Source organism: Bacillus rossius, chromosome 12, assembly GCF_032445375.1.
Source record: "Bacillus rossius redtenbacheri isolate Brsri chromosome 12, Brsri_v3, whole genome shotgun sequence".
Classification (NCBI taxonomy): domain Eukaryota; kingdom Metazoa; phylum Arthropoda; class Insecta; order Phasmatodea; family Bacillidae; genus Bacillus; species Bacillus rossius.
This window is the reverse complement of record NC_086339.1, coordinates 1,205,605-1,231,296: the sequence shown is the minus strand read 5'-3', so window position 1 is coordinate 1,231,296 and position 25,692 is coordinate 1,205,605. Positions and strand designations below refer to the sequence as shown.

Genomic DNA, 25,692 nt, shown 5'->3' with positions numbered 1-25,692 from the left:
TTTAATTGTTTTACGCAACAGCACCAGGAAAATTAAAATAACTATATCCGTAACTTCTTGTTGTCTTGTACCTCCAAAAAGACGCAGGCTTTCATCTTCAACCACGACAAATGATACGGAAACAAACACAGGGAAAAACTTTCAATCAATTGTCGGTTATTACTGCTCTGCCTGCGCGGGAAGACATGAGGACAGGAAAGGGAATGTCGATTGACATATAAATGATGTATGTCAACAAATGTATATTTGTAGCAATATGTAAGTAAAGGAAGTTGAACTAAGGCAAGTTAAAATTTATCATGACCCCAAAAGCACAGCATGAATCACTGTAATCACATTTCAGGAATGTGAATTTATTGATAAAATACCTGTATGTACAATATTAAATCTCTCTCTGTACAAACAATGGTAACATAATAGCAAATATCAGAACAAGCACTGTACAAATACACATATGAACTAACTACACGTTCTTCAGTTGGCCTGAGCACCAGGGACAGGGGTGGAAGTTTTCACTGCTTTGAGGGTCCACCAGAGTGGTCGATTTTATCTCTGTCAACAGTTCAATTATTTTCTGAGCGGTGGCTTTATCCGCCGGGACTCTACCTTTCTCAGATGCCACATCTTCGCCATGCTTGCCTTTTTCTATTTGAGGCACAAGGTCGCCTTCAACCAAACCATTTGGAATCCCTGAAAATAATTTCATTTTCTAGGTCAACTCTCCCCAAATACAATGGCTGTCAAGGAAAAGAAATTGGATACACTAGCAAAATGTTCAACAAAAAGCAACTTAATTTACTGATTACCGTATTTAGGTACTCTTTTACTATCATTTACTGATTAACTATTAATACTTTTAAGGGGAAGCCTGATATAGTGGTCATACGAATGGATATTTCACCATTAAGTGGAGTTCGATATACTTCTTCAGGATGGCAACACTTACAAGCATCCTAAACCAAAAACATGAAAAATCATATTTGTGCTGTACTGTCAAGATACAAATACACAATTTAAGTTTGTTATGTAAGTACAGACAAGTAAAAAAAATAAATTTTTTTAAATGAAATTAGGTGACCCATTTTTTTAGCTTTGCTGAAACCACTCACCAAATACCTACCCCACAAATGTGTAAAAGTTGACAATAATTGATTCAAGGTTATGTACATACACTGAAATACGTATGCAAGAACCATATTGTAAGCCAATGAGTAACTGAAGTTCGATAGCTGTATAATTAGCCACTTCATATCACATACCACCAGTTTATTAAAAACTTCTTTAGTCAATTATTCAAATAACAAATCAAACAAAAAAATTTAAACATTTTGAGAATGAAAACAAATGTGAACAAAGATAGTATCAAAAAAAAAAAGGGGGGGGGGGGGGGGGGGGAGAGGTTTCTGTAAAGTCGGTTTACGGACGATAATTTTACGTGATAACGTTATAAGAAAACATTGCTAAAAAATTGCACACTTTTTAATTTTCAAATATTATTTACAGTTTATGCAAATTTAATTCAAATAATTTGTTTAAATATAATCACGAACAATTAGTTAATAAGCCCGCCTTAACCTGTTTGACATTATAGAAGATTTTCTCGCACGGTGGTTGGCCGGTTCTTGCACGCTCGGCTCGGGCGGAAGTTGACAATTTTTTGTGCGCGTGCAGCCGGCGTTCATCGATTTATAAGACGTTTCAAAAAGTCCATCCGAGAAATCAAAACACGCACTTGTACGATGGAAACAGGATATTTGAAAGAAAGAAAAAGATGGTTCGAGACGCAGTGTTCACCTTGATGCACGGAAGGTGTTTCGTTTAGGACTCTGTGCTCCTTGTGCGAGAGCAGCTGCCGCACCAGGCCGTTCAGGCTGTCGAGCTTGGCTCGCAGCTCCTCCCTGTCCTCGGCCAGCCTCGTCAGCTGCTCGTCCTTCTCCCGGGCCCTCTGCCGGAGCACGCTGCGCTGCACCTGGTACAGCGCTATGTACTCCCCTGGGAACACACCCCGCCGGCATCCCGCCGTCAGCCACGTCAACTGTCACAGGCAGTTTGTAGAGACCGGAAAAATTCGCTGGTTCAATGACCTTCAGGATAGACTCCAATATCCTCTACACACTCGGGCAAATGCCACCTGTACATTGGCTGCTGACTTGCGAGTCGTCTCGACTGGGTGGCCTGTGATTCGGCACTTCTACGAGTGAGGGTCTCTAATTGGCCCTCAGTCCTCCACATTAACAGTGAACCAATGGCAGAAGCAGCACTCAGTTATAATTATTTGAATTTTAGCATAACACGAATTGAATTCGTGAATTTTTCAGGTCTCTAGCAATTTGTTCTCAGCTATCTTCAGCTGAAAATACAAAATAAAGATATACGCAATAACTTTCTTTGATAATCAAATAATCGCACGGGGGAAAAAAAGGAACTTTGAACTTTTGTTAAAACTGTAACTCCACAAGACATCAAATTTTCCTATAAACATCATCATCCTTTCCAACACTCAAAAATATTTTTTTTTTTTATCAAAAAAGGTAAATTGCAAACAATGACCACAACAAAATTGTAAAATCTTGTGTGGTGAATGATTATTTATTTATGTCCTCTAAGAATAAATTACAGCCTGCTAGAACCTATTACATTTAATAAATCCTAGAAATTACTTTATTATATTTCAAGTGAAAGGTGAATCCTGAGGGGGAAAACAGGCTGACCTGAAACATTTTAAAATACATATTATAACATTAAATGTTTGTAAATAATTACAACAAACAAATCTTAACTTTTTTGAGCTTAATCAACATTATTATATTATTTTAAAATGTAATTTTTTTTAATTATGTTACTTTAGGTTAAGAAGTGCCCACTCTACCACTGAGACATCAGAACAATTTGAGTATAGAAAAAAGACTATGCATTATAATGTATTTTCAAACTTGAGATTACTTTTCATTATGACTATTTTAATCTACCAAATATATTCCAGGGTAATTTCACTATCATTAAGTCTCATTTGGCACACCAATATGTTTGGTATACGTACCCAAATTTTTACAAAAGTGGCTACCTATATACAGGTTTTTGTTGCTACACTTGAGTCCAACATAATTGTCCATTTCCTTTCATCAACTTCAGTTACATTTTCAAGAAATTACTTTTACCAAATGCCATGTACCCAGAGCCAAGATGATTAAATAGGAAAGAGAAAAGAAAGAAAAAAAAAAAAAAAAGGACAGACCAGGCATACCTTGCACCACCTCCCTCGGTCCCACAAGAAATATTTTGACTGGTTACAATTTACAATGCTGGAAGATGAAAGCTACGTAAACTTCAGGGTCGTAAATTTCTTTATTAAAAAACCTCCAGAAGTATATAATAATAATAATAAACCAAAAATAATTTCTGCAAGTGGTGAAAACAACAATAAATCAATTACTATATACAGGTACTGATTCTTAACATGCAATCATTTATCATACCTGATCAAACATCATACCTAGAAAGGGAGTAAAATCGTAAAAACAATATAGCCGCAAATTAATGAGACTTGTTAATTACGTGCGATTAAATGCGAAAATCCCATATTCCTGCGAATTGACACTAAAAACTTCTCATAAACACTTTGCCGGGCAAAACTAACATTAAAAATACATTTTACAATAATTTTTCTTGGAAAATTTGACATTTAAAATGTTAATTTTTCACGTACATGTAATCAAACCCTAATATTTACTCTAGAAACAAACCACGCCACCATGTTGCCAAAGAATTGCTGCCAACACTTTTTTCGGCATTGTCAACAACTTTACAAACAATATGAGAGAAATAAAATATGGCCCCGAAATTTTACGCATATTGTCAATAAAGTGTAGTTTGCACGGATTTTTGATAAAGTGCTCACATTTTACCATACAGTAATTGTTTTTACGTGTTTATGATAATATGGGGCGGACCAAGTCCGTTTCCGTACATTCGCGCGCATTGGAATATAAGGGCCATCATTTTTATGTTAGCGATACAAATATTTTGATGTGCAAGCCGTGCAACCTTCGCATCAACTGGGAGAAAAAGGATACGTCGGAAAAACATATTAAAACATTGGGTCACATTGACAGACTCAAGCAATTTTCTGAGCAAGATGACAGGAAACGACATGCAACATTACCAACCACACAGCATAACCAAAAAAAAAGCAAAAATTGAGAAAAAGGAATTTATTGAAGAGACTGTGAAAATGTTTCTCAAGGCTAATATCCCTCTTAGAAAAATCGATGATCCAGCTGTAAGGGAATACATCAACAAGTACATTCCTGGTTCTGGGAACATACCCCAAGCATCTACACTGAGAAAAAATTAGGTCCCTGTGGTTGGTGAAGTGCTTATAAAATTCTATAATATTGGTAATAAATGCTATAAAAATGCTACAAGTAAATATTTAAATGCTATAAATGACCAGAATAAATGCTATTTTTCACCCTCTCTAATCATACCCAATTAAAGAGCATGCAAAAATAATGCTTTTTGAAACTGTAAACAGTAATTTAAAAAAACCGGCAAAATACATTATTTGTAAGAATATACGAAGAAACATTATTTCATTCCTATGTATTTCATTCAGTACTTTAATTTTTAGAAAAAATTACTAGTACAAAAACAGCAGCTCAGAATGGTGTTTTTATCAGCATAAAATTGCAGAAACCAACATTTTACTGAATTTTTTATAAATCAGTTATTGTATAGTTGTATCCACTGATTCCAATGAATGCTAATCCAAATCAATACAGCCTAATTTTAAGAATAAAACTGACACACGTATATGTTTAGGTTATTATTTCTCCTAGTTTAAATACACGTGAATACCAATATTTTCACATGCCAAGTTATTAAATTCCAGCAAGAGCGTCAATGAAATCATAGTGCAGGTGGGGGCCTTACCTATGGTTTCAGTTTCTCCTTGGAGTTGGAGGACAAGATGCTCGAGCCTCTGTTTCTCGTCGGACAGTTCCGCAACGTCTCTCATCTTGTTGGCAAACCTGTCTTCCAGCTGCTCCATGGCTTGCTTCATCGTCTCGTACCGTTTCTTCAAATCCTCACTGTCAGCCACCTCCGGGTTGTCTAGCCACAACAGAACGAATGTAGTAATTAGTACTGTTCTGATACCTCCGTTCCCGATACCGATACCACCACCGGTACCTGATACTTCAACAACACTTGCAATTACTGGCTACTGTACACAAAGAAATAATTTAAGAATAAATAAATATGTTTGTGGAAGTCATAATTTTATTACTAAATCTAAATTCCAAGCCAGCTTTTTTGAAAACATTGTGCCATCACTTATTTATTAGGTATACTTGTAGTTATAGTTAACTAATACCTAACTGAATAATTGAATTTGTGAACAAACTTTTCCGATACCCAAGACGATACCTTGGTATCATCTAATAGGTGATTATCGTCAGATATGTAATACCAGATATCAGTATCAATATAACCCGAGTACAAATTACAATTATAAAAATTATACTACGAGTCATATCATCATATGCCTATGTATAGTTTGAATGGGGAAGGAGGGGGGAGGGGAGATACACACAGTTATATACATACATATGTGTATAGATATACAGTGAAAACGCTTTATAAAATCACACGATATGACGACAAACTCCTTAAAACGTCTAAATTGCTTGACTCTGGTTGGTTTACCTTGTTTTCTATACAATAATACACTCTATAGCATCACGCTCACTCTCTTTAATGACAACAATATGGCATTATAAATCATTAAGCATAAGCAGTACTTTCTAAGTTGCCGAAGTTGATAATAACTGCAGCTGTGAACTTTCTTTTGTTTGCTGTTTTGTTGTTGTATTATCTAGAACGTGTTTACTTCTACTGACGTACCAGAAATTCTAAAAAAAAATTTTTTTTTTGATGAACTTGCACATGTTTACCTCGGTCACTAGACTTTTGTCAAGTTGTTACATGTTATCATTATCGCAGTTGCTTACAGACTTTCGAACTGTAAACATGTCGAGTAAACCAAAATCTGTGTGTATTGACGAAAAGGTTTTATTAATACTCTCAATAGAGGCTGGAGAAAATATCAGTGATGTTGGAAGACACTTTGGATTTAGCCGCTCTACCGTGTCTACAATATGGAAAAACAAAGAAAAAATTCTGCAAGCAGAAGAGGATGGAAAATCTACTAAAAAATTAAAGATACCTCAATACGTAGATTTGGTCAAACGTTGCTATCATGGTTTTATAGACATGTAAAATGTGTACTATATTAGTAAATATGTACATATTATTAAATAAAAGTAAAATAATATCTTTTATTTCTCTATATTCAACGACCACTCTCTATAATGCCGAAAAATGCTCAGTCCATTAAGTGTTGTTATATAGAGTTTACACTGTATATTTCATAATTCTAGCGCACCCACAAGTCACAAAGCTTTTACAGACTTAACCATGTTTGCGAACACTAGACAATACTGACCAGCTGAAGCGACAGACTTCTCTCGTAATTGCTCCAGAAGTTGGTTTCTCTCCAGCTCCAGCTGGCTCACGCTGGCAGACAGCGACTCCAGCATCGCGTCTCTGCGACCGTCTCCCTCGAGGGCTCCGGACGCTGTCTCGCCGGGCCTCGCGTCTCTCTGCGCCAGCAGCGCTTGCAACTCAGAGTTCTGGGCGGCCAGCTTCTCTATGCGCTCCTGCGAACGAGGCCAGACTACAACACCTCTGATAAAACTGCAAATTACAAAGATTAAACAACAGGTGACTGAATAACCAACCACAAAGTATTAAACCCCTACTTTACCATACCTGGATTTAGCAAGCGCATACAAACCGTTCCGAGATTTTTACTGGGAAGATTTAAAACTGGTCGAAAATAAGTCAAAATTCAATTTTATTTGATGAGTGAAAATTTACAAGCCTGGGCTCAAAATCATAAACCAGAACCAACCTCACATAAAAGCAAATGTAATACATACAGCCTTGAAACATTTCGATCCAGCCGGCAGTCCGACAGAATTAAAAGTTAGAACCTTATGAAAAAAAAATGAGCTGAACTTGCAACTTTCAAGAGATTTAAGATTTTGAACCAACCAACATTTACATTTTCATTTATATAGAGTGATAATTAGATTACATTATTAAAACAGAACACTTATGATTTTATCCAGACGTTTTAACGAGAAACCTACGGCGTGGACCTGCGGTATATTTTAAGGTTTGCGGAGGAGGAGAGGGGAAAGCGGGTACAACTCGAGACTGAGCCCCGACCACTGCGACGCACCTTGGCCTGTGTGAGCTCCTGCTGCAGCATGTCGGAGAAGTGTCCCTGGGCCTCGTAGTGGCGCATGCGGTCCGCGATCTGGTGGTTCTGCAGCACCTGAGTCGACAGCTCCCGGGAGCTCTGCTCCAGCGACGCGATTCGCCGGTCCCTGCCCTCCACGGCCTTCCTGCGCATCCCACACGGCGGAACATCGCTCCGACAGCTCGTGGTTTCTACCTTCGCACCACGATGAGGATTAGGTAATTACTTAGGTGCCATTTTTAAAAATTTAATACTTCAGATGTACATCCACCCCTCAAAGTACTGCCCTAATTTGTGCTGATCAAAACCGCTCTGATCAAATAGCTATCGCCTTGGTCAAGTAAGTTATACAAATGTTATCCTTCATTTTCTGAACTGAATATTATTTGCCTTGCTCAGATTCTAATCCAACTTGATTACTAAAGTTCACTGTCCACTGCTATTTTCGAAACATGATTGTTCTAGCTGGATTGACGTTTATTGTGAGAAACCACGGATGATTCTAATGTTTACCTTTTCAAATTCAAAAATCAAATCAATATTCTTTATTGCTGTTCAACTTATTCATGATTACTAATAGTCATTTACCCAGATGTCCATGCTCTGCTTAGATTGAAGTATTAGCTTGAGGTAATTTTTTTACGTAAAAATTTGATGTTTACTATGAAATGTCACATTTTCTTGCTGCCCATTTTAAGAAGTGATACATGGGAAGTTAATCTAACTATAATAAAGCATCCGTAACCGTTGGTTTCAATCGCATCTTCTAGTGTCGCAATAGTGATAGAAGATTTCGAATAACAGATCATTCAAATTTTGACATGAAAGTTGTAGAACTATGGAATCTCATGCAAAGTTCATGAACAATTTGTTTGAATAAACAAATATAAAGGTACATTCCAATTGGTTCAATGTTACATAAAACTTTCATAGTTGTCACTACAATGTCACCCAAATTTATTATATACCAGTAATCAATAGAATTACCAGTGGTCTTTATTCACATACATGGTATGAATTAGAGGAATAGTATAAGATCACAGTTTCTTTATCAGCATGGAGTCACTCCACATTATGTTAAAGATGACCGTTTAGAAAATGTAAGCTGTCACTGTCATGTTATGATTCTTACTCTTTACCTTCAACACAACAGTTATGTCATTCTGGCAAGTACCTACTAGGCAAGGATTTTTGATAGAAAATGAATTTTTTGTGTCAATTTGTGTTTATTTGGTTTTTATTAAAAGGGAAAATCTAATAACCCCAAAACCAATTACAAGAGGGATTTTTGGTTAACGATTTAGGAATCTTTTGGTGCTATATTATTCTGATGTTTCAGGCGAGAAAACATCTTAAACAGTGTGATATTAAAACAGGTTTTACTGTACTTAGAAATATTAACTTATTAAAAGGGTTAAACATACTGAAAGGGTAAAACCTTATGTATGTACACGTCAAGTGCTAAATATTTTTTAACATATTATGCAGGAAAATTTTAATTAGCGGGATTTTTTTATGAGGGATTAACTGTACTTCCATTATAACTACTGTATTTACCAGCAGTGTGGGTTGCATGTTTGATTTTGGGCATGAAATACCTAACTTTTTTTTTACCACGAGGGTCACTTTCAAAAACCATGTTTTGTTGCATATTTGTTGCACATCTTGTGCTAAAATCAAGCTAGAGCAGCAGGGGTGCGGGTGAATGCTCCCGTGATGGGGACACTATTACAACACTATTGAGAGCCATGTACTCATTACTGTGAGTCTATAAGGAACTATGGCAGGATTCCCCCTCGTCCAGGCGGGGGATGTGGACCGCAAGTGGCAGCAGGGTGTCGGCTCTCGCGGCTGGCACGGCTGGCACGGGCGGGTACCTCAGCTCGTCGAGCTCCGACTCCTGCTGCGCCAGACGCTCACCCAGCTCCTTGCTGACGTGTTGCTCGTACTGCAGCTTATCCGTCAGCTCCAGCTTGTTGTTGCTCTGCGACACACACCCCCCCGCCATCACTTCCCCCTCCTGCGCTCCGTGCCACCACACGCGTTACCGAGGAGGCAAAACAACTTCTTACCAATACCGTCAGTTGGGGTAACATTGGCCCTTTGAGGGTAACTTTGGCCCAAGACAAAAAAAATGTTAAACCATGTTACAACTCTTCCAAATATTTATTAGATGTGATGATACATATGTTACAACATATTACATGTTACATATGTACATATGTTACACATGTATCATCACATCTAATAAATATTTGGAAGAGTTGTAACATGGTTTAACATTTTTTTTGTCTTGGGCCAAAGTTACCCTCAAAGGGCCAATGTTACCCCAACTGACGGTACCACAAACGTTAACATGCCCAAACCCGAAGCAAAGTACGGGCAATCAAGCCGTGTAAACAAGGAGTGGCCAAATTATATTATTCGACAAAGACTAAGGTGTTTGTGTATTAGAAAACAATGCATTCAACAGGGACTACGAAGGTAGTTTCCAATGAGAGAATATTTAAAGTCATGTTTTACTTGAGCCCAGAGCATAATTAAGCAACACAATACACAATAGAACATTTCATACAAAGTAATACTGACAGGTAAAATACCATTATCATGAAAATTTAATCATTAGAAGTTATGCTGTCTGTGAACATTAAGACATAAATTTAGGTAAATACAAAAAAAAAAAAAAAAAACAATCCAGCGAAATAAAAATTGCCTCAAGCAATGATATCCTAAAGGGATACACACGAATAATTACGTCTAATGTAGACGAGCATTACAATTATCAAGGCCATCAACATTTTCAATGCAAGTAACACCCACATAACTGGAGTATAATCCCTGTACGGACCATCAAAAGGGCCGTTGTGTCAACCAACTCAATTACCTAAAGTTAAAGTTCGCGGATTACATTATGGCAAGGGCCACCGCCTCAATCACAATATATGACACTTACATAGCTTCCCCCCCCCCCCCCCCCCGAGGTCGCTCTCAAACGTCGATAAAGAAAACTCTACTTGAAGACTACATGCTCATGACTACTAAAAATAAAGAGAAGGGGGAATAAAACCCTGACGGCTGCTTATATGGAATCGGCGCGGCACAGCGCGCATTCGCCAACCCTGAGAGGGAAGGCTGGGAGAAACAATACACAACACTAGTAGGGGGAAGGAGGAGGGGAAGGATGCGCCGACGCACGCGGTGAAGTGCGAAGTTTGAAGGCAGCGGACCTGCAAGGACTTTTTTTTTTAATGTTGGCTGTCTGTAGTACAGTGAAAGGTGATTTATACAGGCATCCACTGGACCGGGACATTCTATAATCTGGCCAGAATCAAATTGCTCACATTCAGATTTGTTCCGTCAGGTCTCACTACTGCAACGCTGACGTTTTTATTTGGTTGAAGAGTTTGCAGTTACTGTCGGTTTTCATTTCAGCGGTGTTTCCTGTTTTCTTGGAGGTAGGTACCGTTTAAAATATTCACATTTTTGATACAACCACTAAAACTATACTGTCCTTGCACAATCCCGCTAAATCGCTAATCCAGCATGATGGTGGTCCCAAACACCAGACAGAAAACATTCCTCTGTAGCATTTTTGATGGAGTTGAAATATGATTTAGTGATGGGCCAAACGCCAATACCCTTGAATCCAAATCTCAAATTCAAAAGTGTTTTGTTTAGTTTGTGCAATTAACAAGGAGAGGTAGCGAACTTCTGGTCAGATTCAAATCCAAAAGAGTATTTCAAAAATACCCCTCAAATCCAAATACGTAATTTTTTTAAGGTTAACTGTGAATATTGTGGAAAAAAAATAAGGCACTTTGAGGTAGATGTACACACATGATAAGAGAACAAAAGTTAGGTTTTAATAATAAACATGTTTTATAGGTGGTGAAAACGTCACAAAATGTGTGGGTTCTGGACAGCTTTGGCACGACACGGAGTCAAGTTGCAGTTTTATGAGCAAGTGATACTTAAGTCTTTTGGTGAATGAAAGACCTGAGATTAAATATTAGTTGCGCACTGAAGAAGAAATTGTAGTTCGGTTTGTTGACAGGTTATATATTTTTACTGTCAGGAGTTCTAACCCTTGCAACTACGCTGAAACACCGTCGAAGTGCGGAAGCAGGATTGCCAACTCACCATCCTCACGAAGCCCTCCTGCAGCTCCTCCAGCTGTTGCTTGAGCTGCTGGTTCTGAGTCACGGCCCTGGCCGCGGCGACCTTGTCGCTCTCCATGGCCGCCAGCAGCCGGTCCCTGTCGGGTTGGCCCGACTGCAGCTTCTCCACCCACAGGTTCAGCTCCTCCAGCCTCCCGCCCCTCTCCTCCAGCTCTTCCCGCAGGGCCGCCATCTCCCGCTCCTGCACAGTCGTCGCCGCCTTCGCTTGGAACCACGCTTCAGACCAACTATGGTTGACAAACTCTTTAGTGACAGCCAGAAACAACAGAGCATCAACTTGTTAACGGGGACACACAGTGTCCACGAATGAGGCCGGGCATGCGGTCTCTCGCTGTAGGGTGCAGACGACACTGGTTGGCAAAATGGTTGGTAGAAACACTCACCGATGATGTTGAACAAATGCTTATCACAAGTTAACACTTTTGTTTCAACCGCCTCTCCGTACGTACTGGTCCAGAATCGACACGCTCACACTACTCACTCATGACGCCGTTTCGCCGCGGGACAGTTACTATGGCCTTTAGCTGGGCAGATACCCCTCCGTGATCTGCTCCCAATCGCTAGTCCCTCGAACTCTTGCCACACGGGGGGTAGCCAGACGTCTGGGTGGTCGGCACTGCGAGAGGTTGATGCAGTGAGCGAACCCGGGTGCCTTTGAAGTAGACAACTGCCTTTGCATGGCCAAGGGGCGGGCTTACATTCCGATTCTGAAGGCCTAGGATTGAGGTAGGCAAGGGAGGTTCTGGAAACTCCAGACGACCGAGGTACAGCGTGCACTCGGCCAGCCAGGTGGGAGAGGGGGTGGGCTGGGGGTAGTGGCTGGTTGGGTAGGCTAGGGCTGCTTTGTTGGTCCTCGAAGCGGTTGCCCAGGGCAACCAGAGACACGGGTGCATCCCACCAAGGTGCTTTGTTTATTTAATTAATTCAGGTTTTCCTGTTTCATCAGTAGAGCTCTATAACATGTTTTCCATTTACATGATTTTTTCTTACGTAGTCTTCATTTTTAAGACTATATTGAATTTGTGAACAAAAATATTTAGATTTTATCTAGTTTTATTTTATTACCTTAAAATTTCATTCAGATAAAGAGAAAAAACTTGATGGCGGCTCTCTAGAAAATTGGAGAATATTAATACTTGGTTCATCTCACTCGAAAATCTGCCGACCCATGGTCTAGAACGATTATAAGAAACTACGGAAAACCTAAAAAAGGATTTCTTAACTTGGAATGTTTTCCGTCTCATGCCACATGTCACAGAATGTCACAGTTTGGTTTCCAAAAGCGTTTGCACCCAAGCCAAACCTGAGCGTCCAACGCCAGCGCGAGCTGTCGCTTCTCGCCTTCCAGCGCCTCCAGCCTCTGCTCCAGCTGCCGCGTCGCCTCCGGCGTGCGCTGCGACTGCGACTGCAGCTGCAGCTGCTTCTCCAGCTCGGAGACGTGGCGCACCAGGCCCTGCTCGCGGGCCCTCAGCTGCTCGCTCTCTGCCGTCGCAGCCTCCAGCTGCACGCCCGCGCATTCCACACCAGTTCCACGTCAGGGGCGGGCCAGTCCAATACTCAAATACCATCACATCCTTAGTATCTGAGAGTTAACATTAGGGGCGGGCCAGTCCAATCCTCAAATACCAACAAATCCTTAGTATCTGAGAGTTAACATTAGGGGCGGGCCAGTCCAATCCTCAAGTACCATCACATCCTTAGTATCTGAGAGTTAACATTAGGGGTGGGCCAGTCCAATCCTCAAGTACCATCACATCCTTAGTATCTGAGAGTTAACATTAGGGGTGGGCCAGTCCAATCCTCAAGTACCATCACATCCTTAGTATCTGAGAGTTAACATTAGGGGCGGGCCAGTCCAATCCTCAAGTACCATCACATCCTTAGTATCTGAGAGTTAACATTAGGGGCGGGCCAGTCCAATCCTCAAGTACCATCACATCCTTAGTATCTGAGAGTTAACATTAGGGGCGGGCCAGTCCAATCCTCAAGTACCATCACATCCTTAGTATCTGAGAGTTAACATTAGGGGTGGGCCAGTCCAATCCTCAAGTACCATCACATCCTTAGTATCTGAGAGTTAACATTAGGGGCGGGCCAGTCCAATCCTCAAGTACCATCACATCCTTAGTATCTGAGAGTTAACATTAGGGGCGGGCCAGTCCAATCCTCAAATACCAACAAATCCTTAGTATCTGAGAGTTAACATTAGGGGCGGGCCAGTCCAATCCTCAAGTACCATCACATCCTTAGTATCTGAGAGTTAACATTAGGGGTGGGCCAGTCCAATCCTCAAGTACCATCACATCCTTAGTATCTGAGAGTTAACATTAGGGGCGGGCCAGTCCAATCCTCAAGTACCATCACATCCTTAGTATCTGAGAGTTAACATTAGGGGCGGGCCAGTCCAATCCTCAAGTACCATCACATCCTTAGTATCTGAGAGTTAACATTAGGGGCGGGCCAGTCCAATCCTCAAATACCAACAAATCCTTAGTATCTGAGAGTTAACATTAGGGGCGGGCCAGTCCAATCCTCAAGTACCATCACATCCTTAGTATCTGAGAGTTAACATTAGGGGTGGGCCAGTCCAATCCTCAAGTACCATCACATCCTTAGTATCTGAGAGTTAACATTAGGGGTGGGCCAGTCCAATCCTCAAGTACCATCACATCCTTAGTATCTGAGAGTTAACATTAGGGGCGGGCCAGTCCAATCCTCAAGTACCATCACATCCTTAGTATCTGAGAGTTAACATTAGGGGCGGGCCAGTCCAATCCTCAAATACCAACAAATCCTTAGTATCTGAGAGTTAACATTAGGGGCGGGCCAGTCCAATCCTCAAGTACCATCACATCCTTAGTATCTGAGAGTTAACATTAGGGGTGGGCCAGTCCAATCCTCAAGTACCATCACATCCTTAGTATCTGAGAGTTAACATTAGGGGTGGGCCAGTCCAATCCTCAAGTACCATCACATCCTTAGTATCTGAGAGTTTACATTAGGGGCGGGCCAGTCCAATCCTCAAGTACCATCACATCCTTAGTATCTGAGAGTTAACATTAGGGGCGGGCCAGTCCAATCCTCAAGTACCATCACATCCTTAGTATCTGAGAGTTAACATTAGGGGTGGGCCAGTCCAATCCTCAAGTACCATCACATCCTTAGTATCTGAGAGTTAACATTAGGGGTGGGCCAGTCCAATCCTCAATTACCATCACATCCTTAGTATCTGAGAGTTAACATTAGGGGCGGGCCAGTCCAATCCTCAAGTACCATCACATCCTTAGTATCTGAGAGTTAACATTAGGGGCGGGCCAGTCCAATCCTCAAATACCAACAAATCCTTAGTATCTGAGAGTTAACATTAGGGGCGGGCCAGTCCAATCCTCAAGTACCATCACATCCTTAGTATCTGAGAGTTAACATTAGGGGTGGGCCAGTCCAATCCTCAAGTACCATCACATCCTTAGTATCTGAGAGTTAACATTAGGGGTGGGCCAGTCCAATCCTCAAGTACCATCACATCCTTAGTATCTGAGAGTTAACATTAGGGGCGGGCCAGTCCAATCCTCAAGTACCATCACATCCTTAGTATCTGAGAGTTAACATTAGGGGTGGGCCAGTCCAATCCTCAAGTACCATCACATCCTTAGTATCTGAGAGTTAACATTAGGGGTGGGCCAGTCCAATCCTCAAGTACCATCACATCCTTAGTATCTGAGAGTTAACATTAGGGGCGGGCCAGTCCAATCCTCAAATACCAACAAATCCTTAGTATCTGAGAGTTAACATTAGGGGCGGGCCAGTCCAATCCTCAAGTACCATCACATCCTTAGTATCTGAGAGTTAACATTAGGGGTGGGCCAGTCCAATCCTCAAGTACCATCACATCCTTAGTATCTGAGAGTTAACATTAGGGGCGGGCCAGTCCAATCCTCAAATACCAACAAATCCTTAGTATCTGAGAGTTAACATTAGAAGTGGGCCAGTCCAATCCTCAAATACCAGAAAATCCTTAGTATCTGAAGGAATCAACATTCGCGGGAAAAGATTCAAAGAAAAATATTAAGAGCAAAAAAGTAAATTAAAAACATTTAGGGATGGGCCAATCCAATCCTCAAATATCATCAAATCCTTAGTATCTTAGTATCTGAAGGAATCAACGTTGGGGGGAAAAGATTCAAAGAAAAACATTAAGAGGAAATAAAGTAAATTAAAAACAATTATGGGTGGGCCAGTCCAATCCTCAAGTACCATCAGATCCTTAGTATCTGAAGGAATCAACGTTCGGGGAAAAAAGATTCAAAGAAAAATATTAAGAGGAAATAAAGTAAATTAAAAACATTCAACACTTGACCTCCAGTTTAAGTAGATAAATTTTTTTCTTCGTACCTATATTGTTACCATCTCTCAAGGTATTGCACTTTTAACCAGTAACTATATCAATAAATTACAATATGTATTATTTCTGGGAACTCAATTCATAAATAAAACATTCAAAGAATTAAATTTTTCAACAACATAGTAAACATTTTTCATTTATTGTGCACTATTTTATTTTTGAACCTTCAGATACACATTCGGATTCAAGGGGTATATAAACGAAGTACCCTTTGTGTTTCGAATTCAAAATTCAGACTAGAAAATTGGATCTGACACATCATTAATTAAAATATTATGGCATACAGGTCAGTGATACACTAGCGTGACATTGGTTCCACAAAAAAAAACTCTTGCAGGGTTTTGAGTGCTACATTTTGATAACATTTCTTTTAAACAAATAAAACAGATTAGGAGAGGGAAATCAATTACAGACACCTAAATAAATTTACCAAGAAACTCGCTTGGAAATTTTCTTGAGAGGATTACACCTTTCCTGTTCGCAAAACCAATAGCAGAAGCAGCTGAAATATCTAATTATTCAAATTTTAACATATCACAAAATGAATCAGCAAATTTTTTTCCCCGACTTTAACTAAGCGGTTGGAACGGAGAGGCTGCCAGTTTCTGCTCGGTGATTCTTTCTAGATCAAACGTCTACACGGTCGATCTTGACAACTTTACCCAGGACGAAGGAATGGTTAGAAACGTCACCTTAGCCGCGATGCTGTGCAGCTGGGAGTTGAGCTGCTGCACGTACTGCTGGTACTGTAGGCTGGCCTGGTCCCGCTCGGCCGCCGCGGCACGCACCACCTGCTGCAGTTCCGCCAACTGCCCCTCCAGCGACACGTTCCGCCGGTGCAGGGTCTCCAGCTGGCTGCTCGTCTCCGGGCTGTCCGGCGTGCTCAGCTGCACAAGCACCGCCTCTACTGCACACGCCTCGCTCCGATCCAACACACCATCAATTCATTCGTTCTGATCCTCAAGTTAGTCTGATAAAAAAAACCTTATCAACAAACTTTCGACAAACATAATACTATAAATTGCAAGATTCAACTCATTTACAGAGCTCTAAATGGAGAGGAAAAAAATTATCTTAGAATCATGTTCGCAGTCTTTCAGGGCCATTGCCTGAAGTTGCTTGGCTTCTGGGTTGTAGCCGCGTCCTCGGCAAATCATTCACCGACGTTTCGGTCGACATTGCAGTCGCCATCATCAGGGAGCAGTCACCTTCTAAGGTTCTTACCAGTTGACCTGCCTTTATATACTCTTGCCTGAGGGGAAGGTGCTTCCCGATTGGCCCACAGCTGCAGCCAATCAGGAAGCCCCTTCACCTCAGACCAAGAGTATATAAAGGCAGGACAACTGGTAATAACTGCTCCCTGATGATGGCGACTGCACCGTCGACCGAAACGTCGGTGATGATTTGCCAAGGACACGGCTACAACCCAGAATCCAAGCTACTTCTATATTAGAATCAAAAAATTAAAATTGTAATGAACAGGCACACACACACCTGCTGCACTCGCAGCTGCGTCAGAGCGAGCTGAGACTGCTTCTCCCGGCACTCCTCCCGCAGCGCAGCGCACTCGCTGCTCTTGGCCTGCAGTCGCCGCTGCAGTTCCCCCGCCTCCTCCTCCGCCTCCTCCCCCCGCCGCCTCAGCAGGCCCTGCTCGGCCCTGGCCCGGTCCAGCTCCAGCCTCAGGTCTGCGTTGGCCCTCTCCAGCTGCTTGGAGCCCTCCGACACCAGCGCCAGCTCCTTCTCCAGCTGTCCCAGGGACCTCAGGCGCCCCTGCAGCTCCTCGCACTCGGCTGCAACACACCACTCCTGCAGACACAGCTCCCGCTCCCAGCCGTTTGTAATACTCACTCCACCTGAATAGTGCTGCATTTTTACCATAAAATAATGTTTGTTAAAATGGTCTGAACCAGATACATCCATAACAATTAAACAAATTAAATTAATTATTTGGTACACTTTTTGGTCCGGAAACTGAGTTAAAGGCATTTTTTTGAACGATCATTCTCTAACATTTCCCTCCCTGATGTCTTTCAGCAAATTTTAAATGTCTTGTTACAGAATCAACAATAATTACACTACGAAAAAGGCGTAGAAACAATAAAATAACGACTCGCTGACAAGGAGATGGCCAGACGAACGACGGTGGCAGTGAGCTAACGCGAGAGGAACGACCCCGGGTTCGACCGGCACAAGGGAGGGGTGAGTACCTGCTTTCTGCTTGGCGGTGAGCTGGCTCTGGCCGAGCGCGGCCTGCAGCTCAGTCTTCTCCCCCACCAGCAGCCCCAGCGTCTGCACGTGCAGCTGCAGCTGCTCCTGCAGCGGGCCCACCTCGCGGGCCAGACGCACGTCGCACTGCGTCCGCAGCTCGTCTGCCTCCAGCTGCAGCTGGCTCGCTCGCGACTGCTGCACGCACAGTGCACTTCCCCCTCAGGGGCCCCGCCCACCCGGGCACAAACGCTTCAGGAACAACAACTCGAGATATCCGAGTGGGGGTCTGCTCACGAAAAGCATTTAAGAGTTCTCTGAGGGCCGAAAAGTACTTTTGATTCCGGATTAAGTTTTTTAAACTGTATTTTTAGAAGAATTAAATTGGCTAAAATGTATGTTTTCAGAGTAATTTTTAGGCGTAAAACAACCAGTACAAATTCTTGAAAGCACTTAAGGGACTTGAATTACACCTTTATCTTCATTTCTCCACCATATAATGTTACGGTCACCGCTTAAATTTCACCGTTATCCTTTGAATACGATAAGACTGTGCACCAGTCCAGAGGAGACCCCGCGCTAGAAGCACCAGCGAGCGTTGTACTTATCATCCCGCCTCACCGACACATATACACCCCTGACGAGGCGGGCCCCTTAACAGGTGGCCGAGAATAAGCCCCCCCCCCCCCTTCCCATCCCATCCCATTAAAAAGCGTTCTAAAACTCTAAAAATCACACACTTTAATTTTTTTAATATTTTTTTTTTTAACAAATAACTGTTAGGGGGGGAAATAAGCTTGTTATTGGATGACAGCAAAGAAATGTAAAAAACAGTAAATATTAAACTAGCAGTTCTGAAATACGTAACACAATTTAAAATGTTGGCCTCACAGGTTTCTGGCTATGTTCTACCCTAATTAAATACTCAATGGAAGAAATGATTCTTGGTACAGATACTGATTTAAAATATACATATTCTGACAGCAAAAACTCACAAAGCCACTCACAAAAAAAAAATATTTATAATATTCGACCTTCTTGTTTAGTGATAATAATGTACACATTTTCCCTCAACTCGGATGTGAATTTGTAATTCTCGATGAAATAAACATTACACAAACTGGTGGCATGAGAAAAACCCATTTGGACTGCCAGAAGAGAGACTCCAAACCAACTTCCTGCTACATTTGAGAGCTACCTTGGCCACTCAAAAACACGTTAAAAAAATTACAACAAGATGAAAAAAAAAGTAGCATTTCAAATCCTACTGCTTATGCACTGAGGCTTAAATCGGCGGGTCAGCAAGTTCATTGTACAACACCATGCTGATTGAGGGAGTGAGAAGCCGAGTTACAAGTGATGATTTCATCGATTTGTGTAAAAGCAATTAAAAGTTTAAAAAAACAAAACAGCTGATTCTTGAAGTAGTTGATCCTTACTTCGCTAGATTTCAGTACATGACAAACATTTACTTGTATACCTTTGCCATTATGTATTAACTATCCATAACCACTCTTAAGTCTATTTTTAAAAAGTCACTTGCATTGCTTGGTTTTTCACCCATTCAATACAAGTTCTCAGAAGTCTAACTACTTTCCAGGTGTCGTGCCAAATGCAAGTGTAAAGAGACAGAGGCGTTGGCCTGCTCACATGTTCTCTGAGTTGCTGTCGCAGCTGCTCACTGGTCTGTCTCTCGGCGGCCAGCGACGCCGCCAGCTCCTGGTTCCGACGCTCCAGCTCCAAGGGCTCCCCCCCCGGGGGCGCGGCGTCGGCGCTCTCCCCGATGAGGTCGCTGATCTGGTGCGACAGCTGGCGCAGGCTCTCCGTGCTGGACCGTCCGTGGCTCGCCAGGGCCTCTGCCCCCCCGGGCCGCTCCGCGCCGTCCCTGCTCTCTGCGTGGTCCCCGTTGGGAAGGACGTCTGCTCCCTCCGGCGCGGCAGCTTCCCGCGTCCCGTCCGCCGCAACTGACTGTGTTTCCTCTCCTGTCTCGGCGGGCGACTGCGGCACTACGTCTAGCGAGGGGAAGTTCGAGACGCTGTCGAAAAAGTTGTTGGCTACAAACATGTTACTTGGCGGATTGTCAGGTGACACATCTGTCCCGGATGGCATGTACTGCTCAAAAAAATTTGACTGTGTCGAATCTTCCTGCTCAGGGAACACCAGCTTCGATTCTAGTTCCGTTTTTTCGGGGTGAAAATCTGGTGGTTTGCTTTCCGCTACTATTTCTCGGCCGTTAGATGTATAATCATTGGCATTAATACTGTTTTCTGTTGTCAAAGTGCTTGGAAAGACTTCTACTGGTGAACTAAAAGGCATGAGGCTTTCTTCAGTTACATTAACATGGTTCATTGATGATAAATCCTGTATAGTATCTACATGTTCCTGAAAACAAAAGGAAACAAATTTAACTTGAGAATGAGTGAAACAAACATGTTAGCAAATGCACAAAAACCTAAATCAATACTTAAGTACACAAACATACAGGACAACTCTGATTTTAAAGGTGATAAGTCTCCACATCTGGGATTTTACAAACACTTTAACCACAGCATGTAGTTTACAACTTCCATACTACATGCTAAAGCTGAACACGGGTATAGGCAGGGCTTTCAAGGGGAAAAAGGAGTGGGGGGAGTATCAAAATCATCAAGGCATGGACACCAGGGAGCATTCAGTTTGAGTAAAAAAAAAAAAATTTGCTGCCCAAGTTTAAAGACGTAGGATGAAAATCATAAGTGTATTGATAATAGAATTCAGTAAAAACCTTACTAGTTATGCAATATGTGAAAATCAAGTTTACAGTTATAGCCATGGTAACATGTCAGTCTTAATTTTTTTTTTTTTAGGGGGGGGGGGGGGGGTTGAAAGTTGTGCATTAAGTAATGGAGAGGGGCCAAACAAAATTATTTGCCCCCAGGCCCTTAATTTCTTTTTACAGTCTTGGACAAAGGACCTAGCTTTGACAACTTGATGAAGTCAGTTTTCATGATTAAAAATCATTCCAATGTGACATATGAAGACATCTCTCAAGAGTAAGCAGGTGGAGTATGTCGATAAATATCAGATTGCAACAAAATATAAAAGCTTGGAATATATTGTTTAAATTACAGGAAAAAACTAACATGAAGTAAGAATTTTACAATTACAAATCAAAAAACTAATATGCAATATGGAATTATTATATATTACTATTATCATCTTCAATTGCATTGCAAAGGAGAAAAAAATTATTTACTGTTGCCGGTTAGTATATAAAAAAAAAATGTTTAACCCAGAAAGGGTATTTCGTCAACATAAACTGCCAAGACATACAGTTCATTTTCTTGACATTCAGTTTTATTGCACATATATTAGGTGTTGCAAATAACTTCAATGACTTATTTTCAACTGCATGGGATTCTGGCTGTTTACATTGGTCAGCAGGTTGCATTACTGCGCTGTTTGCATTTTCAGTTTTCTCAGGGTTCATAGTTACCATTTCTGTTTCGTGTTTTCTAGCGAGTAACATTTCATTAGCACATTTCCATAAAGCTTTTTTTTTAAAAAGGCCAATGCTCATAAGTATTTTTAATTTTTACTGAACAACTTAAATACAACTTTTTAAAATATCACTGTACTGTAAATTAATTTTTCTTTGGCATACACATTCAAACTATACTGACATTCAATAATCCGGCATGACTGTTACCAGTTTCTTTTTGTACTGTCTTCTAGTCCTGAGAAAGATAACTGTTAGAGTGAAAATTAGAAAAAATTTTAAACACTGTAATGCATGAAATTTCAACACCTGGCTAAATTACAAAAACACCTGTGGGATTATATAAACAGACCAACCTTCAAAACACTGTTCTCCAGTGTTGGCCCAGAGTCGAAAACAGAGTTCCCTCCCATGGTAATCTCATCTCTAGGGCTTGCTGTCACGTTACTTTCTTTCTTGTCCACATCTCTCACTGGGTGAGTAGAGTTTTCTTTGGTTTTCTGCTGGAACTCCTTGAGCTAATAAGAAAACACCAAGAAAAAAAAATCAAAAAAATTGTCAAAAAAAGAATTTTTTTTATAAAATCAATTTTCCTTCCCAGATATTTAACTGGGGAAGAAAATTTATCTTGTTAAGCACTGCAATCAAAGATTAAAAATTAACATCTAATTAGGTCGTTCTGAATTCCATGTGTTGGTCTCTACAAGCCTCACCAGTTCTTCACACTGATAGCAAAAATATAAATAAATCAAAAACAAAAGACCAAATTACTAATATCTGTGTCAGGGAGGTCTGACACAGACAGCTGTGTGAACTATTAAATCTACTGAATCAGACTGTAATGATGTATATATGTTGCAGCCTTACTACTGGCATCATTTATAATACTCTTTAAAAAAAAATTGTAATTTAGGTGCGCTTCATATGGTGTTGTCAAGACAAGAGACACAATATGATATATGGTCATTCTTCATTCCTACAGAATTTGGAAGCAAGGCAGTTAAAACTAATCTCCCACCTTTTGTTCACGGGACTGCTGGACGATATGTTCCAGGCACCGATACCTCCCCCCCCCCTCCCCCCGGTTCCTTCTAGAACGCAGCGGGCAGATTAACACATTTCAATTCAATAATATGCTTGCAATTGGGCGGCCAGGAGTTCTCCCCCTACTTTACTCTCTCATTTCCTGAAGCTTCTTCCACAGGTCTTTCGCAACCCTTACAGCCAATATCTCCCCATAAATATCCACTCCCGACCCCATTCTCACCAGGAATCATTACTTCCCTCTTCGTGTTCATCTCCACTCCCTTCATATCTCCTCTTTCTGTACCCACCTCTCTGCAATCTATCTCCCAGCTTCCCCCAACCCCTTTCTTCCCCTCGACACCTTTAAACAGTCTCACAAGTCTTTCCACCTTCCTCCTCCCCTGCATTAGTCACCCCCCCCCCCCCTCCCCGGCTCAGCAACTGTGTTCATCGGTGTTGTCCATAACATCTGTTTATCTTTATCTCTGTGTTTGTATAATTGCTACGTTGTCCAGGTTTTGTTGTCGTTCTGCATTCACTGTTGTTGAAACTGTCTCACCGTTGTTAACTCACTGAGTTTGTCTGTGCTGATATCATAAGTTAGAATATGTTCGTCTGTGCTGTCATCATTGTGTTGTCCATAACACCTGTTTAAGGCTCATTGTTGGGTTTACCTGTTTGAGTTCGGCTGACTTCGGCTTGCTTTCTGTGGGGTAATGATTTCATTTTTATTTCTTACTTTGCATTTGTGAATTTTTCCCATGACAAACAGTGCAAAACTGCAATAGCGTATGTTCCAGAAATTGTATTAATCAAAAAATTTTCCACTGCATTAATCACCCTCGCTCCTTGATCCTCACCCATAGTCCCTATGTCTTGCCCTCTCCTTCCATCACGGCCGTCAGGTCAACAAATCTTCTTGAGCAAGCAAAACTACAGCAGTTTTTATTTTTTAAAGCTTCTCTACATTCATACAAATTTCCTCATAAAATACACCCCAAATTTTTTTGTTATAAATGGATGTGCAAATTTGTGCTACAGCTGATCTCCACTTGAACGCAGCATTGTCTTATATACCAGAAACTATGAATTATCAATATTGATGGGTCAATCAAACAAGTTTCTCATTGAATATGCCCTTCATAGTAAAAACCATTGCTTAGGCTAAGACAGTTACATTTTAATTTGGTGAATCCTAACCAATCATTCAAACCATTTTACAGTATTTTTTAATGTAGCTAACCTAACCCTACCAACCGTCCATACTATACTAATATACTTTATAAAATCAGTAACCTAACTTAACCACCCACACTATGATTTAAGTATTTTTAATGTAGCTAACAAAACCTCATCTATAGCAGTAGTTATAATAAGTAACCTAACCCAATACCACAACGCCTGCTTAAAGAATGATTTTAAAAAGGGGCGAGAAGTAAAAAAAACTATTTGGAATGTTTATGTTTATATATACATATATACATATATATATATAAACATTCCAAATAGTTATATATATATATATATCCCCCCCCCCTTTTCAGAAAAGTATCACCCCTTCAAACTTATCGTGGCTCGGTTAGATGGTAAATATGTATTGTACGGATTAGCGCCAAAAAAAATCGTACAAATATGAAATAACTTTCATTATATGCTATCTTACGTCCTCTTTTCAGAACCGCCTGCGGAGATAAAAAATTCCAAATATTAAATACGGTTTATTTTCGTAACGTTTTGTGTAAGTGTAGTGAAGAGACAACACTTAGGGCAAATGTACCGTCTAACCTATGGTGCCCGTCGAGATAGTACGAAAATAAGCAGGCAATTAACACACTAAGTTATCATTAAAAATAGTAATTAAGGATACCAATAACATATAGTATAGGTTAAATATGCCTATTTGACGCGAGAGTATACAACTCAATTCAGATACCAATGACGTGTCAACTGTCACTTCAAGCATTCATTCACAAACATTTTCGAGAAAGTCTTCAAATGCATGATTATATTAATCATAAAACCATAAAATTAATTGTATTAAAATATGACTAATCAAAATAATAACATCAAACCTTTCGCCTTGCAGCTGCTAACTTTTCTGCTTTACTCATGTCTGCCATTTTCCATTTTATTTTATTTTTTTACAGTGTACCACCTGGAAGTAACTATATCAATAAACACATGGAGTTAGGAAATAGGAGACCACCTGCAGTGATATAGTAACTGTCACTTAGTTACCTCGCCATTGCCATATTGTTCCGCCCAAAACATTTTGAAATTGATTTTGATAACAAGAGAAGAATGAATTAGACTCTCCACTTTAATAAAAAAAAATATATTATGAAACTGTTTCCACATGCAAACACTACACTTCAGCCAATGTTTTGGGCTTCTAATCAATAATTATTATGAAATAATGCTGATTTGGCCACCTCTGAATACACATAAAGAAAATTTATTGAATTATGAAACCTGATGTAAATCTTCGAGAGATCCATATGTCTCATAAAAACTAAAATTTTCACACCAAAAATTAAACCCTTGAGTATTAAATTGCATTAAATATAGTTTTCATAACATTTAAATTTATGACATTAAGAGACATTCTTCCCTCTAAATATTTTTTACAAAAATGTACATATATATTTTTAAAGCTTGTTATCTTAATAATAATTTTTATTAACATTGTACAGCTAATATACTTTAATGTGTGACCAGGAGGGGTACTGGATGTTGGCATCAACTTAAAGTTAGCACATTACACAACAATTCACTTAACTGTTATAATTTTTCTACTAAAAAACACAGGAAACACTCTTAATCTTGTTCTAATTAATAAATCCTACATTAACTTAACAATACTCGGCGAAGCTGATGTTACAAAGGCAATAGGCAGTAGGCTGAATGCAGATAAAAAGTACCCATATCTAGCTTTAGAGTATTTTCACTTCCAAATCAGTGTATATTTGGTAAAAATAGTTTTTAATAATAAATGTGGGGCTTACGAATGAAATAAGCTTTTAATAAATCAATATTTAAAGTTGTCATAACATTATCTAATGTATTTAAAGTTCAT

The 25,692-nt window shown here is 40.4% G+C and overlaps 1 protein-coding gene across 2 annotated transcripts; it reads right to left on the bottom strand.

Moving 5' to 3' along the window:
- Positions 1-323: 323 nt before the first annotated feature.
- On the bottom strand, positions 324-24,798 carry LOC134537329 (golgin subfamily A member 2). Of its 2 annotated transcripts, none has more exons than XM_063377650.1 (14): positions 24,689-24,798; positions 21,947-22,108; positions 19,763-20,494; positions 18,115-18,310; positions 17,402-17,697; positions 16,600-16,794; positions 12,809-13,006; positions 11,468-11,686; positions 9,205-9,311; positions 7,307-7,472; positions 6,506-6,719; positions 4,933-5,112; positions 1,795-1,992; positions 324-690 (listed from the first exon to the last, which is right to left on the bottom strand). In XM_063377650.1, the coding sequence occupies exons 1-14, from the start codon at positions 24,734-24,736 to the stop codon at positions 464-466; spliced, it is 3,138 nt and encodes a 1,045-aa protein (XP_063233720.1). In that variant the 5' UTR covers positions 24,737-24,798; the 3' UTR covers positions 324-463. The 2 variants fall into 2 exon arrangements, with proteins under 2 accessions (XP_063233720.1, XP_063233721.1); XM_063377651.1 differs by having other exon boundaries at positions 18,115-18,307.
- Between the last annotated feature and the right edge of the window lie 894 nt (positions 24,799-25,692).

Excerpts from the sequence above, each read along its gene's own strand:
- LOC134537329 (XM_063377650.1), bottom strand. The coding sequence starts at position 24,736 with ATGGCAGACATGAGTAAAGCAGAAAAGTTAGCAGCTGCAAGGCGAAAG. Across the intron at positions 11,687-12,808 it reads CGCTGGCGTTGGACGCTCAG|GAGCGGGAGATGGCGGCCCT; the intron begins GTTTGGCTTGGG and ends ACGACTGTGCAG. Across the intron at positions 9,312-11,467 it reads AGGAGGGCTTCGTGAGGATG|AGCAACAACAAGCTGGAGCT; the intron begins GTGAGTTGGCAA and ends TGTGTGTCGCAG.